Below are 22671 nucleotides of genomic sequence, written 5' to 3'. Positions count from 1 at the left end.
CTCCAACAACACTCAAGAGGCTTGACACCATCCAGGACAAAACAACCAGCTTGATTGACACCCCACCCACAAACATTCACTCCCTCCATCACCAGTGCACAGTGGCAGCCATTTATACAATCTGCACTGCAGCAACTCACCAAGGCCCCTTCCACAGCACCTTCCAAACCTCCGATCACTAACATATATAAGGTCAAGGGCATCAGACAAATGGGAACACCATGAACTCCCCTCCAAGACACTCACCATCCTGACTTGGAAATATATCAACCATCCATCACTGTCACTGGGTCAGAACTCTGGATCTCCCTCCCTCACAGCACAAAGGCGTACCTACACCACATGACTGGAGAGGTTTAAGAAGACAGCTCCCCACCGCCTTCTCAAGGGCAATGAGGAATGGGCAGCGAATGCTGGCCTAGCCAGCGACACCCTCAATTTATGAATTAATAATAAAGATAATGTGTTTCAGGATATTCATAGTAAACGTTGGGTGGCATGGTGGCACAATGGTTAGCACTGCTGCCTCATGGCACCAGGGACCTGGGTTCAATTCCCAGCTTGGGTCATTGTCTGTGCAGAGTCAGCATGTTCTCCCCATGTCTGCGTGGGTTTCCTCCGGGTGCTCCGGTTTCTTCCCACAGTCTGAAAGACGTGCTGGTTAGGTGCATGTGCCATGCTAAATTTTCCCTCAGTGTATCCGAACAGGCGCCAGAGTGTGTTGACTAGGGGATTTTCACAGTAACTTCACTGCAATGTTAATGTAAGCCTTACTTGTAACACTAATAAATAAACTTTAACTTTACTTTAAAATAGGCTATCATAGCCTGACAATGTGAAAGCTGTGAAGAGGTGAGAGGTTGCTGCCAAGTATCGGAGCCAGACTTGAAAAACCATTAAGGAAAGGTTAACAGTGAAAAACAACTTTCGAATGAAAGGGAGTGAAATCTGTGTCTGAATACATTTGCAGCTGCAGCCATTCAGTGAAACTGGATTTGGTAACAGCACAGTATGAAGTCTCACAACACCAGGTTAAAGTCCAACAGGTTTATTTGATAGCACAAGCCACAAGCTTTCAGAACACTGCTCCTTCATCAGGTGAGTGGGAGTTCTGTTAACAAACAGAGCAGATAAAGATACAAACTCAATTTATAATGTGTCTTTATATGCCCTGGTTGTGAACAGAACTCCCACTCACCTGATGAAGGGGCAGCGCTCCAAAAGCTTGTGGCTTGTGCTACCAAATAAATCTGTTGGACTTTAACCTGGTGTTCTGAGACTGCCCACCCCAGTCCAACACCGGCATCTCCACATCATTAGTAACAGCACCAGCAGAGGGAAATGCAATCTACGTGAGTGTTTCTCTCATGACCAAATTTAAATAGCTCTCACTCTTTGTACTCGGGTATCCAAAACACTGCTTTGCGAGCCACTGTCATTACTTGAGTATCTGCCGCAGATACTTTGCTCAAAGGGTAGGAACTGGGGAGAGGGGAGAGGTAAGGAAGGCCAATGGAAGCTGTGCAGGAAGAATCAGAAGGACAGGGTACCCAAATTCTCTCCCATAGACCTCCTCTGGACGGAAACAAAGCAGCATTGGCAGAGGACTTTAAACTGGCCTGTGAGTCTACCCTTCAGTCAGATTGGAGTCTGTAATTCAGGGACAGGGTTTAAGATCATAGAATCCTACAGTGTAGAAGGAAGCCATTTGGCCCGTCCATTCTGCACTGACCACAATCCCACCCAGGCCCTATCCCTGTAACTCCACATATTTACTCTGCTAATCCCCCCTGACACTAAAAGGCAACTTTAACATGGCTCATCAACCTTATCCAGACATCTTTGGACTGTGGGAGTGAATCGGAGCACTCAGAGGAAACCCACACAGACACGGGGACAATGTGCAAACTCCACACGGACAGTGACCCAAGCCAGTAATTGAACCTGCGTCCCTGGCGCTGTGAGGCAGCAGTGCTAACCACTGTGTCACCATGCCACCAATGGAAACAACAACAACTTGGATTCATAGAGCGCCTTAAGTATAATAAAGAAGCCCAATGAAGTGAAACAAGACGGTGAGCAATGGCATGAGAAGATTTCGGGAGAGGTGACTGAAGGTAGAATCACACAATCAGACAGCACAGATCCAGCCCGGCCTATCCTGTCTTTACTCTCTAATGTTTTCCTTTTCCAAATCCCTGTAAGAAAGGCATTATGGAATCTGCTTCCCAACCAGCCAGGGGATTCCAAATCAGAATAACTCGCTGTGTCCTCCAGTGACTGAACCTCCTCGATTAAACATCAAAGATCTAGGCTTTGAGGACTCTGTTGAAGTTCGGGCAGTGAGACAGAGGGAAGGTTAAACAGTGGTGTGATCAAATCCAATTAGAGATAGAGATAGACACTCAACTAGATGGACAGAGAGAAATATGGAAAGGGGCACATAGAGATAGATAGGGGAATGGAGACTTAGACATATTGAGAGGAAGACTGACAGACAGAGATGGAGAGATAGACAGACAGAAAGATAGTGAGAAAGAGTGACATAGACACACAGAGAACAGAGAGATAGGTAGCTGTAGATAGAGAGGAGAGAAAGTGATATGGAGAGATAGAGATTGACAAAGGATAAGGGGAAAGAGATGTATATCGAGAAACAGGGATAGATAGATAGACAGACAGACAGACACACACACACACAGACACATATACACACCAACACATAGTCACACAAACACACATATGCACTCAAACACATATACAGAGACATACAGACAGACGCACACAGATACACACTGACACAAACACAGATACACACACGCACTCATACACACAAAACACACAGACACACACGCACACACGGATAGACACAACACAGATACACACAGACACAAACAGACAGACACACACACACACACTGACACACATTTTCTGTTCGAAGAAGAAAAATTCGCTCAGGCAAATGAACGCTTGAATCTGGATAATTTAATCCAGGACTCTGACACTCTGAGAGGACAGGCTGGGCTTGAATGTTTAATGTTGTTGGAACATCAACCGGTCCGTGGCAAGGATGGGAGCCCATATATCAGAGCCAACTGTTTAACTGCATGTCACAGGCCAATGGAGATGTAAATGTTTTGCACAAGGTTGTGTCTGCTCAATGATAGATGACGAGTCTGGATTTTGTCTCTCACCAGTTTTCTGCTGAAGGTTTGAGATGTGAATAAACCATCCTCAGTTGGGTGGTGTGGGGGGGAGGAGGTAACAGTAAATGGCCTGGCTGCAGCAGTGATTAGGGTGCTGGTTGTGATCCAGTGGGTAGTGTTCTCGCCTCGTGAGTTCAAGACCCACTCCAGAGACCTGAGCACAAATCTAGATTGAAACTCCCGTACAGAACCTGCTAATGGTTAAGATTTTTAAAAATTCATTCGTGGAACATGGACGTCACTGGCTGGCCAGCTTTTGTTGCCCATCCCTAGTTCCACTGTTCAAAGGGCTGTTGAGAGTCAACCACATTGCTGTGGCTCTAGAGTCACATGTAGGCCAGACCCGGTAAGAATGGCAGATTTCCTCTCATAAAGATGGAGGCTGGCATTCTACTGTGCACACACGGCACTGGCAGCAAACACTGGTTTTATTAAATCATTGCCTCCTTTGTCCTCCCCAAACATCCATGATAATTCTGATTACTCTTTCTGGGAAGGCAACAACAAGTTGCATTTGGGTAGTGTCTTCAATGTAGCAAAATATTTCAAGTTGCTTCACACAGAATTTGACACTGAGCCACATTAGGACAGGTGACCAATATCTTGGTCAAAGAGAAAGGTTGTAAGGAGCATCTTACAGGAAGTGAGAGAGGTAGAAGCAGGGATATTCTGAAGGAATTCTAGTGCTAAGGGCCCCAGCAGATGAAAGCCATCCATGGGTAGAATAATTAAAATCGGAGACACTCAAGGAGCCAGAATTGAAGGAGAGCAGAGATCTCAGATCTCAGGACTGGAAGAGGTTAAAGAGGTGGGGAGAGGAGAGGCTGGGAAGGGACATGAATACAACAACGAGATATTTAAACCCAAAGCATTGCTGGAATAGGAGTCTGTTGTAATGTGAATCATTGCAGTACAGGAGGCTATTCAGCCCATCAAGTCTGCACTTCGTCTCTCACCAGTTTTCTGCTGAAGGTTTGAGATGTGAAAAACTATTCTCGGGGGTGGGGGAGGGGGGAGCGGTGGGGAGGTGGTGAGATAACTGTGAATGGCCTGGCTTCAGCAGTGAAGCAGAGCAGCTCAGTGGGTAGTGTTCTCACCTCGTCAGTTCAGGCCCTGCTCCAGAGACCTGTGCACAAATCAAGGCTGAAACTTCGTACAGTACCGGCTAATAGAGTATCTGACCCAGGCCCTCTTCCCCCGCTTTATCCCCATAAGCCCCACACATTTATCATGACTAATTCCCCCTAGCCTAGGACACAAAGGGATAATTTAGTATGGCCAATCCACCTAACCTATACATTTTTGGAGTGTGGGAGGTAACCGGAGCACCTGGAGGAAACCCATGCAGACACAGGGAGAACATGCAGACTCCGCACACACAGTGACTCAAGGCCGGAATTGAACCCGGATCCTTGGCGCTATGAGGCAGCAGTGTGAACCACTATGCCATCATGTCAGTAAGTATCTTCTTATTTGACCGTATGTACTGATGTCTTTAGTAGGTATGAACATGTACGAGTGATGTCATTGGTAGCGTAGGTTTTCACAGGTTTAGTTTGACCATGAGGGACCTGGGTAACTCGCTGCCTCCAGTTCTGAATCCATGTTGTATTTCCATATTTTTATAAGTAAAGAAAACTGTTTTTTTTTTGCGGTCAATTTCCACAGAGTCAGTGTAGGTCACTGAGCACAAGGGAACATAGCGCTAGGTTTAGCGTGGCTCAGGTCCATAGAGGATGCTGTGCAGAATGCATCATAGTAGGCAAGATTAGAGGGAGCAAAGGCAAGAGTGTGGGTTTCAGCCTCAGGTAAGATGAGGCAGGGATGGAGTCGGGAGATGGATATACACAGTCCTGATGGTGTGTGGTCAGAAGTTCATGTTGGTGTGAAATACGGCACCAAGTTTTTGATTACCGTAGCTGGATCTCAGATAGTTACCAGACAGAGGTGTCCTTTGAATCTCCAGAATTATCTGTGAACATTATTGAACCCATCCAGGATTCTACCTTTTTGCAATGGTTGTAACATTAACTTCTTAATACTAGCTGCGGTATTTATTGTAAGCATTTCCTCTCTCACTGCAGGATCATGAAAATACAGTCAGGGGGACGGAAAAAGGCCAATGAACCCAAATACACACCCAATCCATATGAAATTACATCACTCTCCCCACTCGCCAGTGACACTGAGGATAAGAAAGAGAATCAAACTGTGGCCAAGTTCAGGAGAAACACTGGGATTTTTCTTCCCAACTCCCTCAGGCAGCCAAGTAAATGTCTGGAGAATGAAATTACCCGTTACACATCACTGGAGACGCTGAAGCTAATCCCTGGATCACATAACGTTATCAGTGAAGTTCGAAACATAAGCAACCCTGTTCCTTCCACACATCCTTCGTGGTGGGAAACACTGGTCAGGATTGGGAACCCTGCCTGTTCCTTCCACTCCCTCTCTGCTCCATCCTGACCAACCCCCACCCCCGGAATTGCTGCAGTTAATTACAACAACCAACCCACTGATTCGACCGTTTGTCGACAGCGCCACCATCTAGCAACCAGTGATTTTTTTTCTTTATTCACTTGTGGGATATGGGCATCACTGACTGACCAGCATTTATTGCCCATCCCTAGTTGCCAGAGGGCAGTTGAGAGTCAACCACATTGCTGTGACTCTGGAATCGCAAGTAGGCCAGACCAGGTAAGGATGGCAGATTTCCTTCTCTACTGGACATTAGTGAACCAGATGGGTTTTTCCGATAATTGACAATGGTTTCATGGTCATCAGTAGATTCTTAATTCCTGATTTTTTTATTGAATTCAAATTCCACCATCTGCCGTGGCAGGATTTGAACCCAGGTCCCTGGAACATTAGTGGAGTTTCTGGATTAATAGCCTAGCAATAATATCACCAGGCCATCACACTTCTGCCAAGAGAGGATGTGGGGTGACAACAATAGAATTACATCGAATCAACAACATACGAGCAGGCCATTCGGCCCAAGTGCTGTACGCTGAAAACAAGTTTCCTCCCATAACATAAGAACATAAGAATTAGGAGCAGGAGTAGGCCATATCGCCCTTTGAGCCTGCCCCGCCATTCAATAAGATCATGGCTGATCTGAAGTGGATCAGTTCCACTTTCCCCCCATAACCCTTAATTCCCCTGACTATCAGAAACCTATCTACCCGTGACTTAAATATATTCAGTGAGGTAGCCCCCACCACTTCAATGGGCAGAGAATTCCAGAGATTCACCACCCTTTGAGTGAAGAAGTTCCTCCTCAACTCTGATCTAAACTGCACCCCCCCTCCTTATCTTGAGGCTGTGTCCTCTAGTCCTGCTGTCCTTTCTAAGCAGGAAGAATCTCTCTACCTTTACCCTATCTATCCCCTTCATTATCTTATACATCTCTATAAGATCCCCCCTCAACCTTCTAAACTCCAACGAGTACAGACCCAGTCTATTTAGTCTCTCTTCATAGTCCAACCCCCTCATCTCCGGTATCAGCCTAGTGAACCTTCTCTGCACTCCCTCCAAGGCCAATATATCCTTCCACAAATGCGGCGACCAAAACTGCACACAGTACTCCAGCTGCAGCCTCACCAATACCCTGTACAGTTGCAGCAAGACCTCTCTGCTTTTATATTCTATCCCCCTCGCTATAAAGGCCAACATTCCATTTGCCTTCTTGATCACCTGCTGCACCTGCGGACTGGGTTTTTGCGATTCATGCAAAGGACCCCCAGATCCCTCTGCAGACTTTCCACACCTTCCACGTAATTTGCTTTTCCACTCATCTTCGTGTCATCAGCAAATTTCGTCACCCTACACTCAGCCCCCTCCTCCAGATCATCTATATAAATAGTAAACAGTTGAGGCCCCAGCACCGATCCCTGCGGCACTCCACTAGTCACCATCTTACTTCATGGAATCTTAGAATGACGCAACATAGAAGCAGGCCATTCAGATATCAGTTTAATGCTGGTGCTTTGACTGAGCATTGCAATTAGTCCTACTTCTTCCTTCTTTTCCCTCAGCCCTGTAATTTTTCAAGTATTCATCCAATTCCTTTTGAAAGTTTAAATCTGCTTCTAATAGGGAGTATTCAAGGCCACAGCAACTCACAGCACAATAAAAAAAAACCTCCCTCTCAATCCTCAGCTTCATTTCTCAAGGGCCTTATATCTGGGATGAGGCACATGGCTGGAAAATCCCTCCCTGGTTTCTGACCCTCCTGCCACAGAAAACAGTTTTGTTTCCATCGAAACCCCTCGAATCAACTTCCCCTTCATCTTCTTTGCTCGAAGAATAATCTCAGTTTCCTCCCACCCCCGCATAACCAAAGTTCCTGTTACCATTCCAGTATTCCAGACTACTTTAAACACAAAAACCAGCCAGACAGCATCACAGGTCCGTGTCAGTTCATGCTCCAACGAGCTTCCTCTCTCTCCATCTCACCCCTTTGACATGTCCTTCTATCTCTTTCTTCCATGTGTGCCTATCCAGGCTCCTCCTGAATACACCCTCAACAGCTTGTAGTCTGGAACCCGTGCCACTGCTCCCATTAGCTATGACGAGAGGTTGGAGAAACTTGGTTTGTTCTCACTGGAACGACAGAGGCTGAGGGGGCGATCTGATAGAAGTCTACAAGATTATGAGGGGCATGGACAGAGTGGATAATCAGAAGCTTTTTCCCAGGGTGGAAGAGTCAATTACTCGGGGCACAAGTTTAAGGTGCGAGGGGCAAAGTTTAAAGGAGATGTACAAGGCAAGTTTTTTACACAGAGGGTGCCTGGAACTCACTGCCAAGGGAGGTAGTGGAAGTGGGTACGACAGTGACTTTTAAGGGGCATCTTGACAAATACACAAATAGGGTGGGAATATATGGTCCCCAGAAGGGTAGGGGGTTTTAGTTCAGTTGCGCAGCATGGTTGGTGCAGGTTTGGAGGGCTGAAGGGCCTCTTCCCCTGCTGTAATTTTCTTTGTTCCTTGTTCCCCCATGCCCCTCACCCACTCCATGCTAACCTCACCCACTCCCCCCCCACCACCACCCTCACCCACTGTCCCACCTCCAACTCCATGTAGAAAGCCTGGGCCTGGCTTTGAGCCGCTCCACTGCAAATATTGACCGGAGGAATGGGTTGGGTTTAACTCCATCTGGAGCCGGTGTGCGCGAGTGAGAGCAGGGTGGAACGAGGCAAGCGTGCAAAGCAGCGTGGCGGGCGATACTCACTCACACACTGATAACCGGGTTTACAGTTCAGTGGCTTGCTGCACAGGGAACAGCTGGTCGAACTGGAAAACGTGCCCGGCACCAACTGGTGGCCGTTGTTATACTTCCGCTTCTCTTTAGGACTTTCTTTGTCTTTCTCTTTGGTCTTAGCCTAGGGAAAAGGGAAAGCAAGACAAAAAAAAGTTCACTTCCAAGAGTCAAAGAAACAGGCAGAGGCCATTTGGTCCCTCTAGCACCTATCCCATTTTTCCATGCCTGATCTGTACCTTCCTCACATTTACCCACTTTTCCTCCATATCGCTTGATCCCCAAAATCTATCAATCTCATTGTTGACGTTTTTCCCTTAGCCCCACAGCCTCCACAGCTTATGGAGAAGTGTTTCAGATTTCCACTGCGTTTTGTTTTTATTGTGGGCAGCACATTGGTACACTGCTGCCTCAAGCAAAGTCTGTGCAAAGTTTGCGCGTTCTCCCCGTGTCCACATGGGTTTCCTCCGGGTGCCCCGGTTTCCTCCCACAGTTCTAAAGACCTGCTGGTCAGGGTGCATTGGCCATGCTGAATTCTCCCTCAGTGTACCTGAACAGGCGCTGGAGTGTGGCGACTAGGGGATTTTCACAGTAACTTCATTGCTGTGTTAATGTAAGCCTCACTTGTGACACTAATAAATAAATTTTAACTTTACTTGGAGATCAGAGCACCCTTTTGCGAAACTTGATGTTACCAGCTTTTCACAGCCCCGTCCTGCTGGCCTGATGGCGTAGACACAGTACGGTGTCTATCCCTGTCCAACGCCGGCATCTCCACCTGATGGCGTAGGCCAAGCCTCCATTTTCTGCTTCAGCACTGAGTGCGTCACAATGTGATGAGAAAAGCCGGGTTGTCTAGCTGGCAAGCTGCACACTGGCTTTCTCACCTCAGCCAACACTCTACGATTAACAGAAAATCTTTCCCATCTTCCTACATCAAAGACCATTGTTTTATGTTCAAGGTCATTAATGGAGTCATTTTTCTCCATGGCAACTGGAGATGTTGGGATGAAGAATTTTACATTTTTCACTGAGGTACAGGGGGCCGAACCAAGCGTGCAGTCCACTGCTACCCACTCGCCCATCATACACACCAAATAAAGTACGTTGCAGCTAATTATCGCCAATTCAAGCTGCATAGGAAGCTCGCTTCCCGCATAAACCCTTCTCCTTGCTACCTCCCAAGTACTTCCTGACTTTGCCCCTCAACATGCTCCTAGCCATCAATGAGTAGCCATCATGTGAGAACCTTTTTTGGCAGAAATGCATCTCACATGGGTTCAATTGGCAAAGTCCACAAGTCAGGTACAATTCCTCTTGGCAAGTACAGATCTGAGGTGAGCTCTTCCTGATGTACCCATCTCACCTTCACCTGGTTAAGTGCCTATCTGGGATGGTCTCTGGGGATGCCCTTATTTTGTATTTAGCCAATTCTTGCCAATATGAGTTGCCTTCCAACCAACCTTGGTTTCAGTACAAGACTGACAAAGCCCGTAGATCTTTATTCTCGTACCCGGGCGGCACAGAGGCACAGTGATTAGCCCTGCTGCCTCACAGCACCAGCGACATGGGTTCAATTCCAAACTCGGGTCACTGTCTGTGCAGAGTCTGCACATTCTCCCTGTGTCTGCGTGGGTTTCCTCCAGGTGCTCCAGTTTCCTCCCACGGTCCAAAGATGTGCAAGTTAGGTGGACTGACCATGCTAAATTGCCCTTTAGTATCCCAAGATGTCTGTGATGTGGAGATGCTGGCGTTGGACTGGCATGGGCACAATAAGAAGTCTCACAACATCAAGTTAAAGTCCAAGAGGTTTATTTGGTGTCACGAGCTTTTGGAGTGCTGCTCCTTCATCAGGTGAGTGACTCTTTCATCAGGTGAGGTGAAGGAGCAGCGTTCCAAAAGCTCGCGATTCCAAATAAACCTGTGGGACTTTAACCTGATGTTGTGAGGCTTCTAACTGTGCCCAATATGTTGAGGTTAGAGGGATTTGCAGGATAAATATGTGAAGTTCCAATAAAAAGGCCTGGGTGTGATCCTCTGACAGAGAGTCAGTGTAGACTCGAAGGGCCGAATGTAGGGATTCTATGATTCTGCTGCCTTCTTCCTGCTACTATTGAGAACAAAATAAATAACACTCCTTACCTTATCCTTAAAGGAGCCGGTCACCCTGTTCTTGAGGGAACTTAATGTTCTTTTTACTTTCGTCCCTTTCTCTGGTCTGTCACATTTGTCATCATCCTCCTTTCTTTAAACAGAAGGAAGAGAAAGTTGCAAATTTACATAATCAGACTTGACAAGACAATTTGTCTAGTTGTTTTGGAATGAAACCATCCTTTGTAAAAACGATTCTCCCAAATGTAACTAATTTTTCCTGAAAAATTGCTTGTTCTCACTGATTTGGTTTCCCCCCTCCTCCTGACACTGATCTAGGTTATACCCAGTAAATCACTCAGCATCGGCTTTATACTTGGGCCCCCAGTCCCAGTTTCTCTCCTGTGTGTCGTCATTTGGATGAGATATTAAACTACAACCCTCTCAGGTAAATGTACCCAGAGGAACAATTCTCAATTGTTCTCCCCATTGCCCTGGCCAACATCAAAACAAAGGAGATTGTCATCGGCCTCAGGAAGCGTAGAGGAGAACATGCCTCTGTCTACATCAATGGGGACGAAGTAGAAACGACTGAGAGCTTCAGGTTTTTAGGTGTCCAGTCACCAACAACCTGTCCTGGTGCCTTCATGCCGATACTACAGTTAAGAAAGTCCACCAGTGCCTCTACTTTCTCAGAAGACTAAGGAAATTTGGCATGTCAGCTACGACTCTCACCAACTTTTGCAGATGCACCATAGAAAGCATTCTTTCTGGTTGTATCACAGCTTGGTATGGCTCCTGCTCTGCCCAAGACCGCAAGGAATAACAAAACGTCGTGAATGTAGCCCAATCCATCCCATCCATTTACTCTGTCTATACTTCCTGCTGCCTCGGAAAAGCAGCCAGCATAATTAAGGACCTCACGCACACCAGGCATTCTCTCTTCCACCTTCTTCCATTGGGAAAAAGATACAAAAGTCTGAGGTCACAAACCAACTGACTCAAGAACAGCTCCTTCCCTGCTGCTGTCAGACTTTTGACTGGACCTACCTTGCATTAAGTTGATCTTTCTCTACACCCTAGCTATGACTGTAACATTACATTGTACACTTTCTCATCTCCTTAGCTATGAACGGTACGCTTTGTCTGTACAGCGCACATATAACAACACTTTTCAATGTGTGTTAAAACATATGATAACAATAAATCAAATCAAATCAAACATCTATCCTTTGACCAACCTCACTAACACAGGTTATCTGGGGTCATTGCTATGTGTGTGAGCTTGCCATGTACAAATGGGTTCCCGCATTTCCTACATCACAACAGTGGTCGTTCTTCAACGGTACTCCAATTTGTCAGAAGGTCCTGAGAGGTACTATAAAAATGAAATCTGTTGTTTCTTTCTAATATAAATAGAGGCTGAAGAGGAGATTTCAACATTTGATAATAATGTCGAATGGATGACATTAGGTTGACTGGCCGTTCTTCCCTTCTCCTCAGGTCTCCTTTCCAATGGATCATGGTTGGAAATTTTGGTCCGTTTGTTTCCTCTGCTCTCCTGGGCCCAGGACTGTATTCAGTTGGATGAATGGAAGGTCAAGAGAGTTCCCTGATGCTCTGGCAATCTTTTTGATTTGATTTGATTTATTATTGTCACATGTATTAACCTACAGTGAAATGTATTGTTTCTTGCATGCTATACAGACAAAGCATATCTTTCATAGAGAACGAAACTAGAGAGTGCAGAATTAGAATTACATTCATAGTCAGGATGTAGAGAAAGATTCAGAAGTCTGACGGCAGCAGGGAAGAAGCTGTTCCTGAGTCGGTTGGTACGTGACCTCAGACTTTTGTATCTCACAGCCATTTGCACAGCAATGGGAAACACCTGCCTTGGGGTGGCATGGTGTCACAGTGGTTAGCACTGCTGCCTCACAGCACCAGGGACCTAGGTTCAATTCCGGATCCCTCGGGTCACTGTCTGTGTGGAATTTGCACATTCTCCCCATGTCTGCATGGGTTTCCTCCAGGTGCTCCGATTTCCTCCCACAGTCCAAAAACATGTTGGTTAGGTGGATTGGCTGTGCTAAATTGCCCCTTAATGTCAGGGGATTAGCAGGGTAAATATATGGGGTTATAGGAATAGGGCCTGAGTGGGATCGAGTCAGTGCAGACTCGATGGGCTGAATGACCTCCTTCTGCACTTTATGGATTTCTATGATTCTATGAATGGGTCAAGTCGTGAGGGCGAAGGATTGGCTGGTAGAGTGAAATAAAGTAGGGATGTGGAGTGTAAGCACTGACAATATACCAGCCAGCCGATGACTTGTTTCTGTGTCATCGATCCTAATGTGACACTATATAATTTCCAAACCCAAGAAGATCAAGTGCAGCAACAACAAGAAGGTTCTAGAAACCTACTCTGCGAGAAATTCCATCCAGGTGAGATCGCGCGGAGAGGCAGAACGAGGCAGCTCACCATATCCTGACGCTGTTCTTGTACTGTGGAGAGAATGAACAAGTCAGACCGAGGCACACACAACAACCACAGGAGTCCTTTAAAAAAAAGCACCTCCAAAACTCACATTGCAGAAAGATACACAAAAAGCTGGTACCAGAGAAGAAGTTGGAAAAGCACCAAACACTTCAGATACACCAACTGAGCAACTGTGCAGGAGTGGGTTACAGGGAAGAATATATATTGTGCGGAAGTTCATAAGTGAACACTGACTGCTCTACACTGGCTCCCTGTGTGGGGACACAGATAGGTAAAGATCATGAGGGACAAAGGGATAAAGATCTCCATTAGACAAAGGGAAATGTGGTTATATATCTTGAGGGGCCTCACTCCATACTAAGCATGGGATAGAGGTTAGCTTCCATTAGTGACCATAGTTAGGTTAGAACTTACACTTTGATATATTGATTCTGTGCACAGTTGGCACATTCTCCCCATGTCTGCGTGGGTTTTCTCTGGGTGCTCCAGTTTCCTCCCACAGTCCGAAAGATGTGCAGGTCGGGTTGATTGGCCATGCTAAATTGCCCCTTAGTGTCTGGAGGATTAGTAGTGAAAGGATTGGCTCCAAAAATTGGTAAGTGGATTTATTGAAGATTTCCTCATGCTAATTGTCTTCCCCTCATTCCTGAAGGCACTAACTCAGGCTGGGGGTTTGATTCCTGCTCCTTCAGCTTGGGCATCTCACCCCATGTAGTCATCCTTCAGGTGTTAGCTTTAGTATTGAGTATCAGGAGAATGGTTTGAGTAGGTGTCAGCCCAGGCTCGCTGGGTAACATTCTCAAACTTTACTCAGGAAAGGTTGTGAGTTTGAGTCCCAATCCAGAGATATGAATACAACACCTAGGCCGACACTACTGTCAAGGGCCAGACACGATTATACAAATAGGGAGGACCTCGCTACCCTCTCAGGTAGATCCCATTATTCTGAAGAAGGGCAGGGGTGGAATTTTACAGCCCCTCCCCCACTGCAACGGAATTTCCAGTGGTGGAGGTGGCTCACCATTGGCCGCTGGCAGGATTTTCCAGTCCCGCTGAAGTCGGCGGAGGTTTACAGTCCTCAAGCATGCTGCCATCGGAGAACCCGTGGCAAGGAGCAAAAGACTTCTCCCCAGGTGGGAAGGGCTGGAGAATTCCCGTCCCATGGTGTCTTGCCAATATCTACCCCACAACCAACAGCTAAGTCGGATTATCTTGTTATTGTCCCATGGCTATTTGTGGGAGCTTGCTGTTTACAAATTGGCTGCTAGGCTTCTCTACACAATACTAATTTCTATTTGAGTTGCTGAAGTTGTGGAAGGTGCTATATCGATGCAAGTCTCTGCAGGGAGCCAGGGTCCAGTATGTGCGTAAGCCCACATTCCAACATGGGTCACTGGATAACCATAGACCATAAGATATAGGAGCAGAATAGCAAGTCGGACCATCAAGTCTGCTCTGCCATTCATTCATGGCTGACATTTTCCTCATCCCCCATTCTCCTGCCTTTTCCCCATAACTCCTTATTAATCAAGAACCTATCTCTGTCTTAAAGACACTCAATGACCTGGCCTCCACAGCCTTCTGCGGCAAAGAGCTCCACAGATTCACCATTCTCAGGCTGAAGAAATTCCTCCTATCCCTGATCTAAAAGAATGTCCTTTTAGCCTGAAGTTGTGCCTCTGGTTCTAGCTTTTCCTAGAGCGGAAACATCCTCTCCACGTCCACTCTATCCAGGCCTTGCAGTATCCTGTAAGTTTCAATAAGGTCTCCCCTCATCTTTCTAAACGCCAATGAGTACAGACCCAGCATCCTCAACTGTTCCTCATACGACAAGCTCGTCATTCCAGGGATCATTTTTGTGAACCTCCTCTGGACCCTTTCCAAGGCCAGCACATCCTTCCTTAGATATGGGGCACAAAACTGCTCACAGTATTCCAACTGGGGTCTGACCAGAGCCTTATACAGCCTCAGAAGTACATCCCTGCACTTGTATTCTAGCCCTCTCAACATGAATGCTAACACTGCATTTGCCTTCTTAACTGCCGACTGAACCTGCACACTAACCTTAAGAGAATCTTGAACAATGACTCCCTTTCTGTTTCTGATTTCCTAAGCATTTTCCCATTTAGAAAACAGTCTGTGCCTCCATCCCTCCATAATAATCGGGGTAGGAATTTGGGCTGAGTTTTTGCACCCGTCCCAGCCACACCAACGAACTTAAAATCACAAAGAGAGTGGCTGCATTCAGCTGAATCCAGAGAAATCTAACGTGGGGAGGGTGGTGAGGGGGTGGGGGGGTGGAGGGTGAAGGGGGGGAGGGGTGGGAGGATGGAGAGGATGGGAGGCTGGGGGGGTGGAGGGAGTGGGGGGTGGCAGCGGCAGGAGGTATCAGCAATGAAGCAAAAACTGAACTTTACTCCAAGCCATCAAATGTACAAATGAAACTTTTTAAATGTCTTTAACTGATCCTTTAACTGAACAAGGAAGGCAGAACACTGGCTGGGAAAAAGAGCAACCAAGGACAAAACAAGAACACATTAGCGTTGGCAGGGAACGGGATCGCAAAGCAACACGAGAAGTGAGACGCACACTGGGAACTGCTCACCTGCTCTCTGCCCCGTTGCAGTGTCTGGGGTGGGGGTGGAAAGATTGGAAACAGAATTAGCCATCGACTGAATCATTCTCACAGCAGCTATGACCCCCAATCTGGGACTTAAGGGGCAAAGGCATCAAATCTAACCACTGCTTCATATATCAATCCTGCCAGTGGAATGTAGAAATTGCTAGTTCTACTGGATCAGCTTCTGCCACCCTGCCAGATAATGGAGTTATTGACTAATCACATGTGATTACTCTCTATCGATTAGTCTACAACAGAGCCGGACATGGAGGTGAGAGAAATCTCAATGATTTGATTTGATTTGTTATTGTCATATGTGCTGAGATGCAGTGAAAGTATTGTTTCTTGTGCGCTATACAGACAAAACATACTGTTCATAGAGTATATAGGGGAGAAGGAAAGGAGAGGATGCAGAATGTAAGGTTACAGTCATAGCTAGGCTGTCGAGAAAGATCAATTTAATGCAAGGTAGGTCCATTCAAAAGTCTGACAGCAGCAGGGAAGAAGCTGTTCTTGAATCAATTGGTACGTGATCTCAGACTTTGGTGGAGAACTTTGAGGACTTGGACCACAATAGTCTACCCCTCACTTCCCTCACTAATCTTACATCTTTAATTCACAGTTCAAGGGTGTGAGCTGTTGAGTTTAGGAAGATTTTTCAACGACTTTTAATCATCAGTGAAGCCAACATGAAAATCATTATGTAATGAAAACAGGAAATGCTGGAGAAACTCAGCAGGTCCGGCAGCACCCGAGGAGAGAGTCCAATATGATGCTTCTTTGGAAACTTAGTGCCCCCTAGCCTGGCCCTCAGTCAGTTCTGAACATCAAGGAGAGGCAGATATACGAGAAGGAAATGGAGAGACAGAAAAGGGAGCTGGGAGGAAGTAATTATGAGCACGATACATCTGTCTGCGTGAGTGTAACCATTTAGTGTAACCATACGGTGGCACAGTGGTTTGCACTGCTGTCTCACAGCCCCAGGAACCCGGGTTCGATTCCCAGCTTGGATCACTGTCTGTGTGGAGTCTGCAAGTTTTCCCCACGTCTGCATGGGTTTCCTCCGGGTGCTCCAATTTCCCCCCACAGACTGAAAGATGTGCTAGTTAGGTGCACTGACCCGAACAGGAGCCTGTCTGTGGTGACTCAGGGATTTTCACAGTAACTTCACTGCAGTGTTAATGTAAGCCTACTTGTGGCACTAATAAATAAACTTTAAAAGAATTGACGAGGTGATGTGTTTTAGCGAGACGATCTAGCTAACTTTCCTCACGATCCTGTGGGAAAGGTTTCCATTGGGCAGCGTGAATCATTGTAGGAAAGGGTCATATTGGGAGAGTGAAGGAGTATTCATGTGAGGGTGTGCAGAGGTGTCCAGTCCTACTGATGTAAAGATGGCATATGTCTTATCTGTTGCTAGATTGGGAATCCAATCCTTTAGGGTGTCACTTATCCCAAGCACTTAACGGTAAGGCAGGAATCTGTGTTCCTAGAAGGACAAGGGAGATTCCAGCAGCCTATATTGGGTTCACATTGTGCTTTTGAACCATGCTGCAAAGGAGGAGGCCATTCAGTCCATCATACCTGTGCCAGCTCTTTGGAAATGCAATCCAATTTATCACATTTGCTCTCACTTATTCCCTGCAGCCCAGAAAAAGTTTCCTTTCCAAATCTAAATCTAATTTCCCTTCGGGTTCAAATTTCTGAATATATTTTCAAGATGGCTGAATCCTCCTGGAATCAGGTGCTAAAATGAAAAATGAAATATGACTAACCCATGAAAGGCCTTCAATTCCAGTAGCACTTGCTGAACCAGTCTGAAAAACAAACAAACAGAAACAATTTCAACTGACATCTCCATTCAGTTGACATTAATAGCAACCATATTGCTTCTGTTGTCAAATTCCCTGAGTGTAGCCCCACCTGGAGGCTCAGCTGAGTCATAAGATTAGGATCCTGTCTCTGCAGCAGTCTCTCTCTCTCAATAAGTAAAAGCAAATCACTACGGATGCTGGAATCTGAAACCGAAAGAGAAAACGCTGGAAAACCTCAGCAGGTCTGGCAGCATCTGTAAGGACAAGAAAAGACTCGATGTTTTGCATCCAGATGGCTCTTTAAATCTCCTCACAGATGCTGCCAGATTTGCTGAGATTTTCCAGATTTTCTCTTTTGTTCTCTCTCTTTCAACCTTTCCACACCTAACCAGCCTTTCTGTTGCTCATTATTCCTGGAACAGGTCGCTAGTCTGTCGCCAGGGAATTATAGCTTGAGTAACACACCACATCAAGCATAACTACATTCACACACACGCACACACACACTCACACACACACACAAATAAGGGACAGTTTATCATGGACAATCCACCTAATCTGCACATCTTTGGACTGTGGGAGGAAACTGGAGTACCCGGAGGAAACCCATGCAGACATGGGGAGAATGTGCAAACGCCACACAGAATTTCACCCAAGGCCGGAATCGAATCCTGGGTCCCTGGCGCTGTGAGGCAGCAGTGCTAACCACTGTGCCACCCTCTGTACCAATGGAGATCCTTTAACATCAATTCTCAAACATGGGGAGGTTGTGTCATACCTACAGCTGAGGAACAAGCCTGAGGTTGTGGAAGGAACTACAAACATGCAAATTCCTTCTCTCCTGCACATTTCCCCTTTCTCTCTGGCATGGTGGCACTGTGGTTAGCACTGCTGCCTCATAGTTCCAGAGATCTGGGTTCGATTCCCGACTTGGGTCACTACCTGTGTAGATTTTGCACGTTCTCCCCATGTCTGCACGGGTTTCCTCTAAGTGCTCCGGTTTCCTCACACAGTCCAAAGATGTGTGGATTAGGTGCACTAGCCATGCTAAATTGCCCTTTAGTGTCCCAGGATGCACAGTTAGAGGGATTAGCTGGGTAAATATATAGGATATGAGGATAGGGCGTCAGTGGGATTGTGGTCGGCGCAGACTCGATGGGCTGAATGACTTCCTTCTGCACTGTAGGGATTCCATGATAAGGTTACAGAATCAGTACAGCACTGAAGGAGCCATTCAGCCCATCAAGTGCAGGCCAGCTCTCCGTAGAACAATCCAATCAGACTCAGTCCCTGGCTTTTTCCCGTCAGACCAGTAAGTATGTTTTTCTCAAAATTCCATCCGATTTCGTTTTGAATCCATTCAGCGTCTCCACTTCCTCCAGCCCCATACACAATGACTTCCAGGTCACTATCACTCACTGTATAATAGCATTCCCTCTGCATCTCTTCCCCAAAATCTTAAGTCTGTGTCTCTCAGCCCTTGTGTCTTCAGCTAATGGGCGCAGTTTCTCTTAGTTCATCTATTGTAAACCTGTCATAATCTTGTACATCTCTATCTAATATACAGCATGGAAATAGGCCCTTCGGCCCAACTCATCCATGCCAACCAGGTTTCCTAAACTGAGCTAGTCCCATTTGCCTGTGTTGGGCCCATATCCCTCTAAACCTTTCCTACCCATGTAACTATCCAAATGTCTTTTAAATGCTGTAATTGTATCGGCCTGTACCACCTCCTCTGGCAGCTCATTCCACACACGTATCGCTCTCTGTATGAAAAAGTTGCCCCTCAGATTCCTTTTAAATCTTTCCCCTCTCACATTAAACTCCTAGTTTTGGACTCCCCTTAAAGTTAAAGTTTATTTATTAGTCACAAAGAGGCTTACATTAACTCCGCAATGAAATTACTGTGAAAATCCCCTAGTTACCACGCTCTGGCACCTGTTCGGGTACACTGAGGGAGAATTTAGCGAGGCCAATGCACCGAACCAGCGTGTCTTTTGGAGTGTGGGAGGAAACCCACACAGGCACTGGGAGAACATACAAACTCCACACAGTCACCCAAGCCAGGAATCGAAGCCAGGTCCCTGGGCATGTGAGGCAGCAGTGCTAAGCACTGTGTCACTGTGCTGCCACAGGGGAAAAGACCTTGGCTAGTCACCTTATCTATGATCTCCCCTCAATCCATTTTGCCCTATAAAGTACAATCCCAGCTTCTCAATAAGATCATAGTTGACTTGTTAACTGATTTGGTATCTCTGCTCTTGCCCCATTCCCCTTACAGAGGCAAGGACTGAACTACCTACACAAACAGTCTCCAAGTCACCCTTTTTAATGAAAGATCTAATTCTAACCAAACCACTGGCTGATTCATGAACATGCAGACTAATGCTCGATCCTTTTATACATACAAATGGTCGGGCTCCAGGTTTTCCTTTTCGTCTTGGATCTCCAGGGAAGTTTCAGATTCTGAAATGCAGACAAAAAATACAATTAATACAGTTAACCCTGACTCTAATCAAAGGGATTCCACTGCTGAAAATTCCAGTAACAGACAATGAGACAGTGAAGCGGTGGCCTAAAACTACAAGAACAAAACTCAACTGCAGGCATAGAAAGCACCAATACCAAATTTACAGATGACAGTAAACTAGGTGGGGTAATAAGTTACAATTAAGAAGTAAGAAGTTTACAAATGGATATGGACAGGTTCATAAGAACATAAGAACATAAGAAATAGGAGCAGGAGTAGGCCATCTGGCCCTTCGAGCCTGCCCCACCATTCAATAAGATCATGGCTGATCTGTCGTGGCTCAGTTCCACTTTCCGGCCCTCTCCCCATAACCCTTAATCCCCTCTCTTATCAAAAACCCATCAACCCGCTTCTTGAAAATATTTAGCGAGGCAGCCTCCACCACTTCAACGGGCAGAGAATTCCAGAGATTCACCACCCTTTGAGTGAAGAAGTTCCTCCTCAACTCTGTTCTAAACCACCCCCCCTTTATCTTGAGGCTGTGCCCCCTAGTCCTACTGTCTTTTTTGAGCGGGAAGAGTCTCTCCACCTCTATCCTATCCATCCCATTCATCATCTTATACGTCTCAATGAGATCTCCCCTCATTCTTCTAAACTCCAACGAGTACAAGCCTAGTTTATTCAGCCTCTCCTCATAGCTCAACCCCCTCAACTCCGGTATCAGCCTAGTAAACCTCCTCTGCACTCCCTCCAAGGCCAAAATATCTTTGCACAGGTGCGGCGCCCAAAACTGCACACAGTACTCCAGCTGCGGCCTCACCAATGCCCTATACAGCTGCAGCAAGACCTCCCTACTTTTATATTCGGTAAATGGGCACAGACTTGAGGTGATTTTCAAAAGCAACAAATGTGGGTGGCACAGCAGTTAGCACTGCTGCCTTACAGTGCCAGGGACCCGGGTTCGATTCCCAGCTTGGGTCATTGTCTGTATAGAGACTGCACGTTCTCACCGTGTCTGTGTGGGTTTCCTCCGGGTGCTCCGGTTTCCTCCCACAGTCCAAAGATGTGCGGGTTAGGTGCATTGGCCGTGTTAAATTGCCCCTTCGTGTCAGGGGATTACCAAGGATTGTGAGATTGCGAGGATTGAGCCTGAATGGGATTGTTGTCGGTGCAGGCTCAATGGGCCAAATGGCCTCCTTCTTCACTGTAACAATTGTGTAATTGTATGTCAGTCACACGGTAAGGACTGTCTTTGCTCCTAATTTATTACCTTTACTCTCCTGGAGGTGATTTTCTGGCTGGGGGACGTAGCACCCCAGCATCCAGGCTGGCTGTGCTACCTCATCCAACTGACCAATCGTCATGTGTTGGAGGAGGCAGTGAGGGTCAGTGGGTTATTTATTTATAAGTTCACAGGAAGTGGGTGTCACTGTTGCCCATCCGTAATTGCCCGTGAGAAGGTGATGAAGAGCTGCCTCCTTGAACCGCACCAGTCCATGTGGCGTAGGTACACCCACAGTGCTGTTAGGGAGAGAGTCCCAGGATTCTGACTCAGCAACAGTGAAAGAACGGCGATATATTTCCAAGCCAGAATGGTGACTGGATTGAAGGGAAACTTCGACGTTGTGGCAATCCCACATGTATCACAGAATCCTACAGTGTAGGAGGAGGCCATGCGGCCCATCGAGTCTGCACCCACCACAATCCTACCCTCCAGGTCCTATCTCCATACATTTACCCTACCTAGTCTCCCTGATACTAAGGGGTAATCTAGCATGGTCAATCCACCTAACCAACACATCTTTGGACTGTGGGAGGAAACCGGAGCACCCGGGGGAAACACACGCAGACACAGAGAGGATGTGCAGACTCCACACAGACAATGACCAACTGGGAATCGAACGCAGGTCCCTGGCACTGCGAGGCAGCAGTGCTAACCACAGTGCCACCATGCCTGTGGGCTATTTGGTCAGTGCAGGCTCACCGCAATCGCTAATCCCATTGTAAGCCTTCACCATCCAGCTTTATTGGGTAGCCACCAAGTTGGAGGCCATGTGGGCTGATTTTGCATCCTTTTGTGGTCAACGGTGAGGTGGCTGGTCCTCGGAGGATAACTGTGGCGTGCCGTGCAGTCAGTTCTACTCATCTCCAGGATGAAGGCTCCGGATTTTTATTCCCCCGTTGGCCAGTGCGCTGCTGCCCCACCTCTGGAACATTTCGGTGAAGTGGGCACCAGGACTGGCAACGCTACCACAGCAGCCAGCCGCTGAGGCCAATTAAATTGAAATTTTAAGTTTATTTATTAGTGTCACAAGTAGAGTTACATTAACATTGCAATGAAGTTACTGTGAAAATCCCCTAGTCACCACAGTCCGGTGCCTGTTCGGGTACGCTGAAGGAGAATTTAGCGTGGCCAATGCATATCTTTCTGAATGTGGGAGGAAACCGGAGCACCTGGAGGAAACCCACACAGACAGGGGGAGAACGTGCAGATTCCACACAGACCCTGACCCATGCCAGGAATCGATCCCAGGTCCCTGGCGCTGTGAGGCAGCAGTGCTAACCTCTGTGCCAATTAGAGGGGGCTGACTGGGATTTTCCTGACCCTCGCTCTATCTTCCTGACTGCCACAGACCACCTGTAGAGGACTCAACCATGATCCTCCTCACTCCACCTCCCCCACAACCACACCCCCGTCACTCAATTAAGT

General features: G+C 46.8%; 1 protein-coding gene across 1 annotated transcript in view; it reads right to left on the bottom strand.

The window, feature by feature from the left end:
- The window catches only part of arhgef18b (rho/rac guanine nucleotide exchange factor (GEF) 18b), a 215342-nt gene that overhangs the window by 97810 nt on the left and 94861 nt on the right, over positions 1-22671 (bottom strand). The window contains exons 6-10 of the mRNA XM_080212859.1: positions 19900-19957; positions 17453-17494; positions 12982-13062; positions 10609-10711; positions 8440-8590 (exon numbers count right to left, since the gene is read on the bottom strand). Coding sequence (XP_080068985.1) covers positions 8440-8590; positions 10609-10711; positions 12982-13062; positions 17453-17494; positions 19900-19957 — 435 coding nt within the window. The remainder of the gene's footprint in view (positions 1-8439; positions 8591-10608; positions 10712-12981; positions 13063-17452; positions 17495-19899; positions 19958-22671) is intronic.

Source organism: Carcharhinus amblyrhynchos, chromosome 26 (assembly GCF_965287045.1).
Source record: "Carcharhinus amblyrhynchos chromosome 26, sCarAmb.v2.hapA, whole genome shotgun sequence".
In the NCBI taxonomy this organism is placed as follows: Eukaryota; Metazoa; Chordata; class Chondrichthyes; order Carcharhiniformes; family Carcharhinidae; genus Carcharhinus; species Carcharhinus amblyrhynchos.
This window is presented reverse-complemented; position numbering and strand designations above follow the sequence as displayed.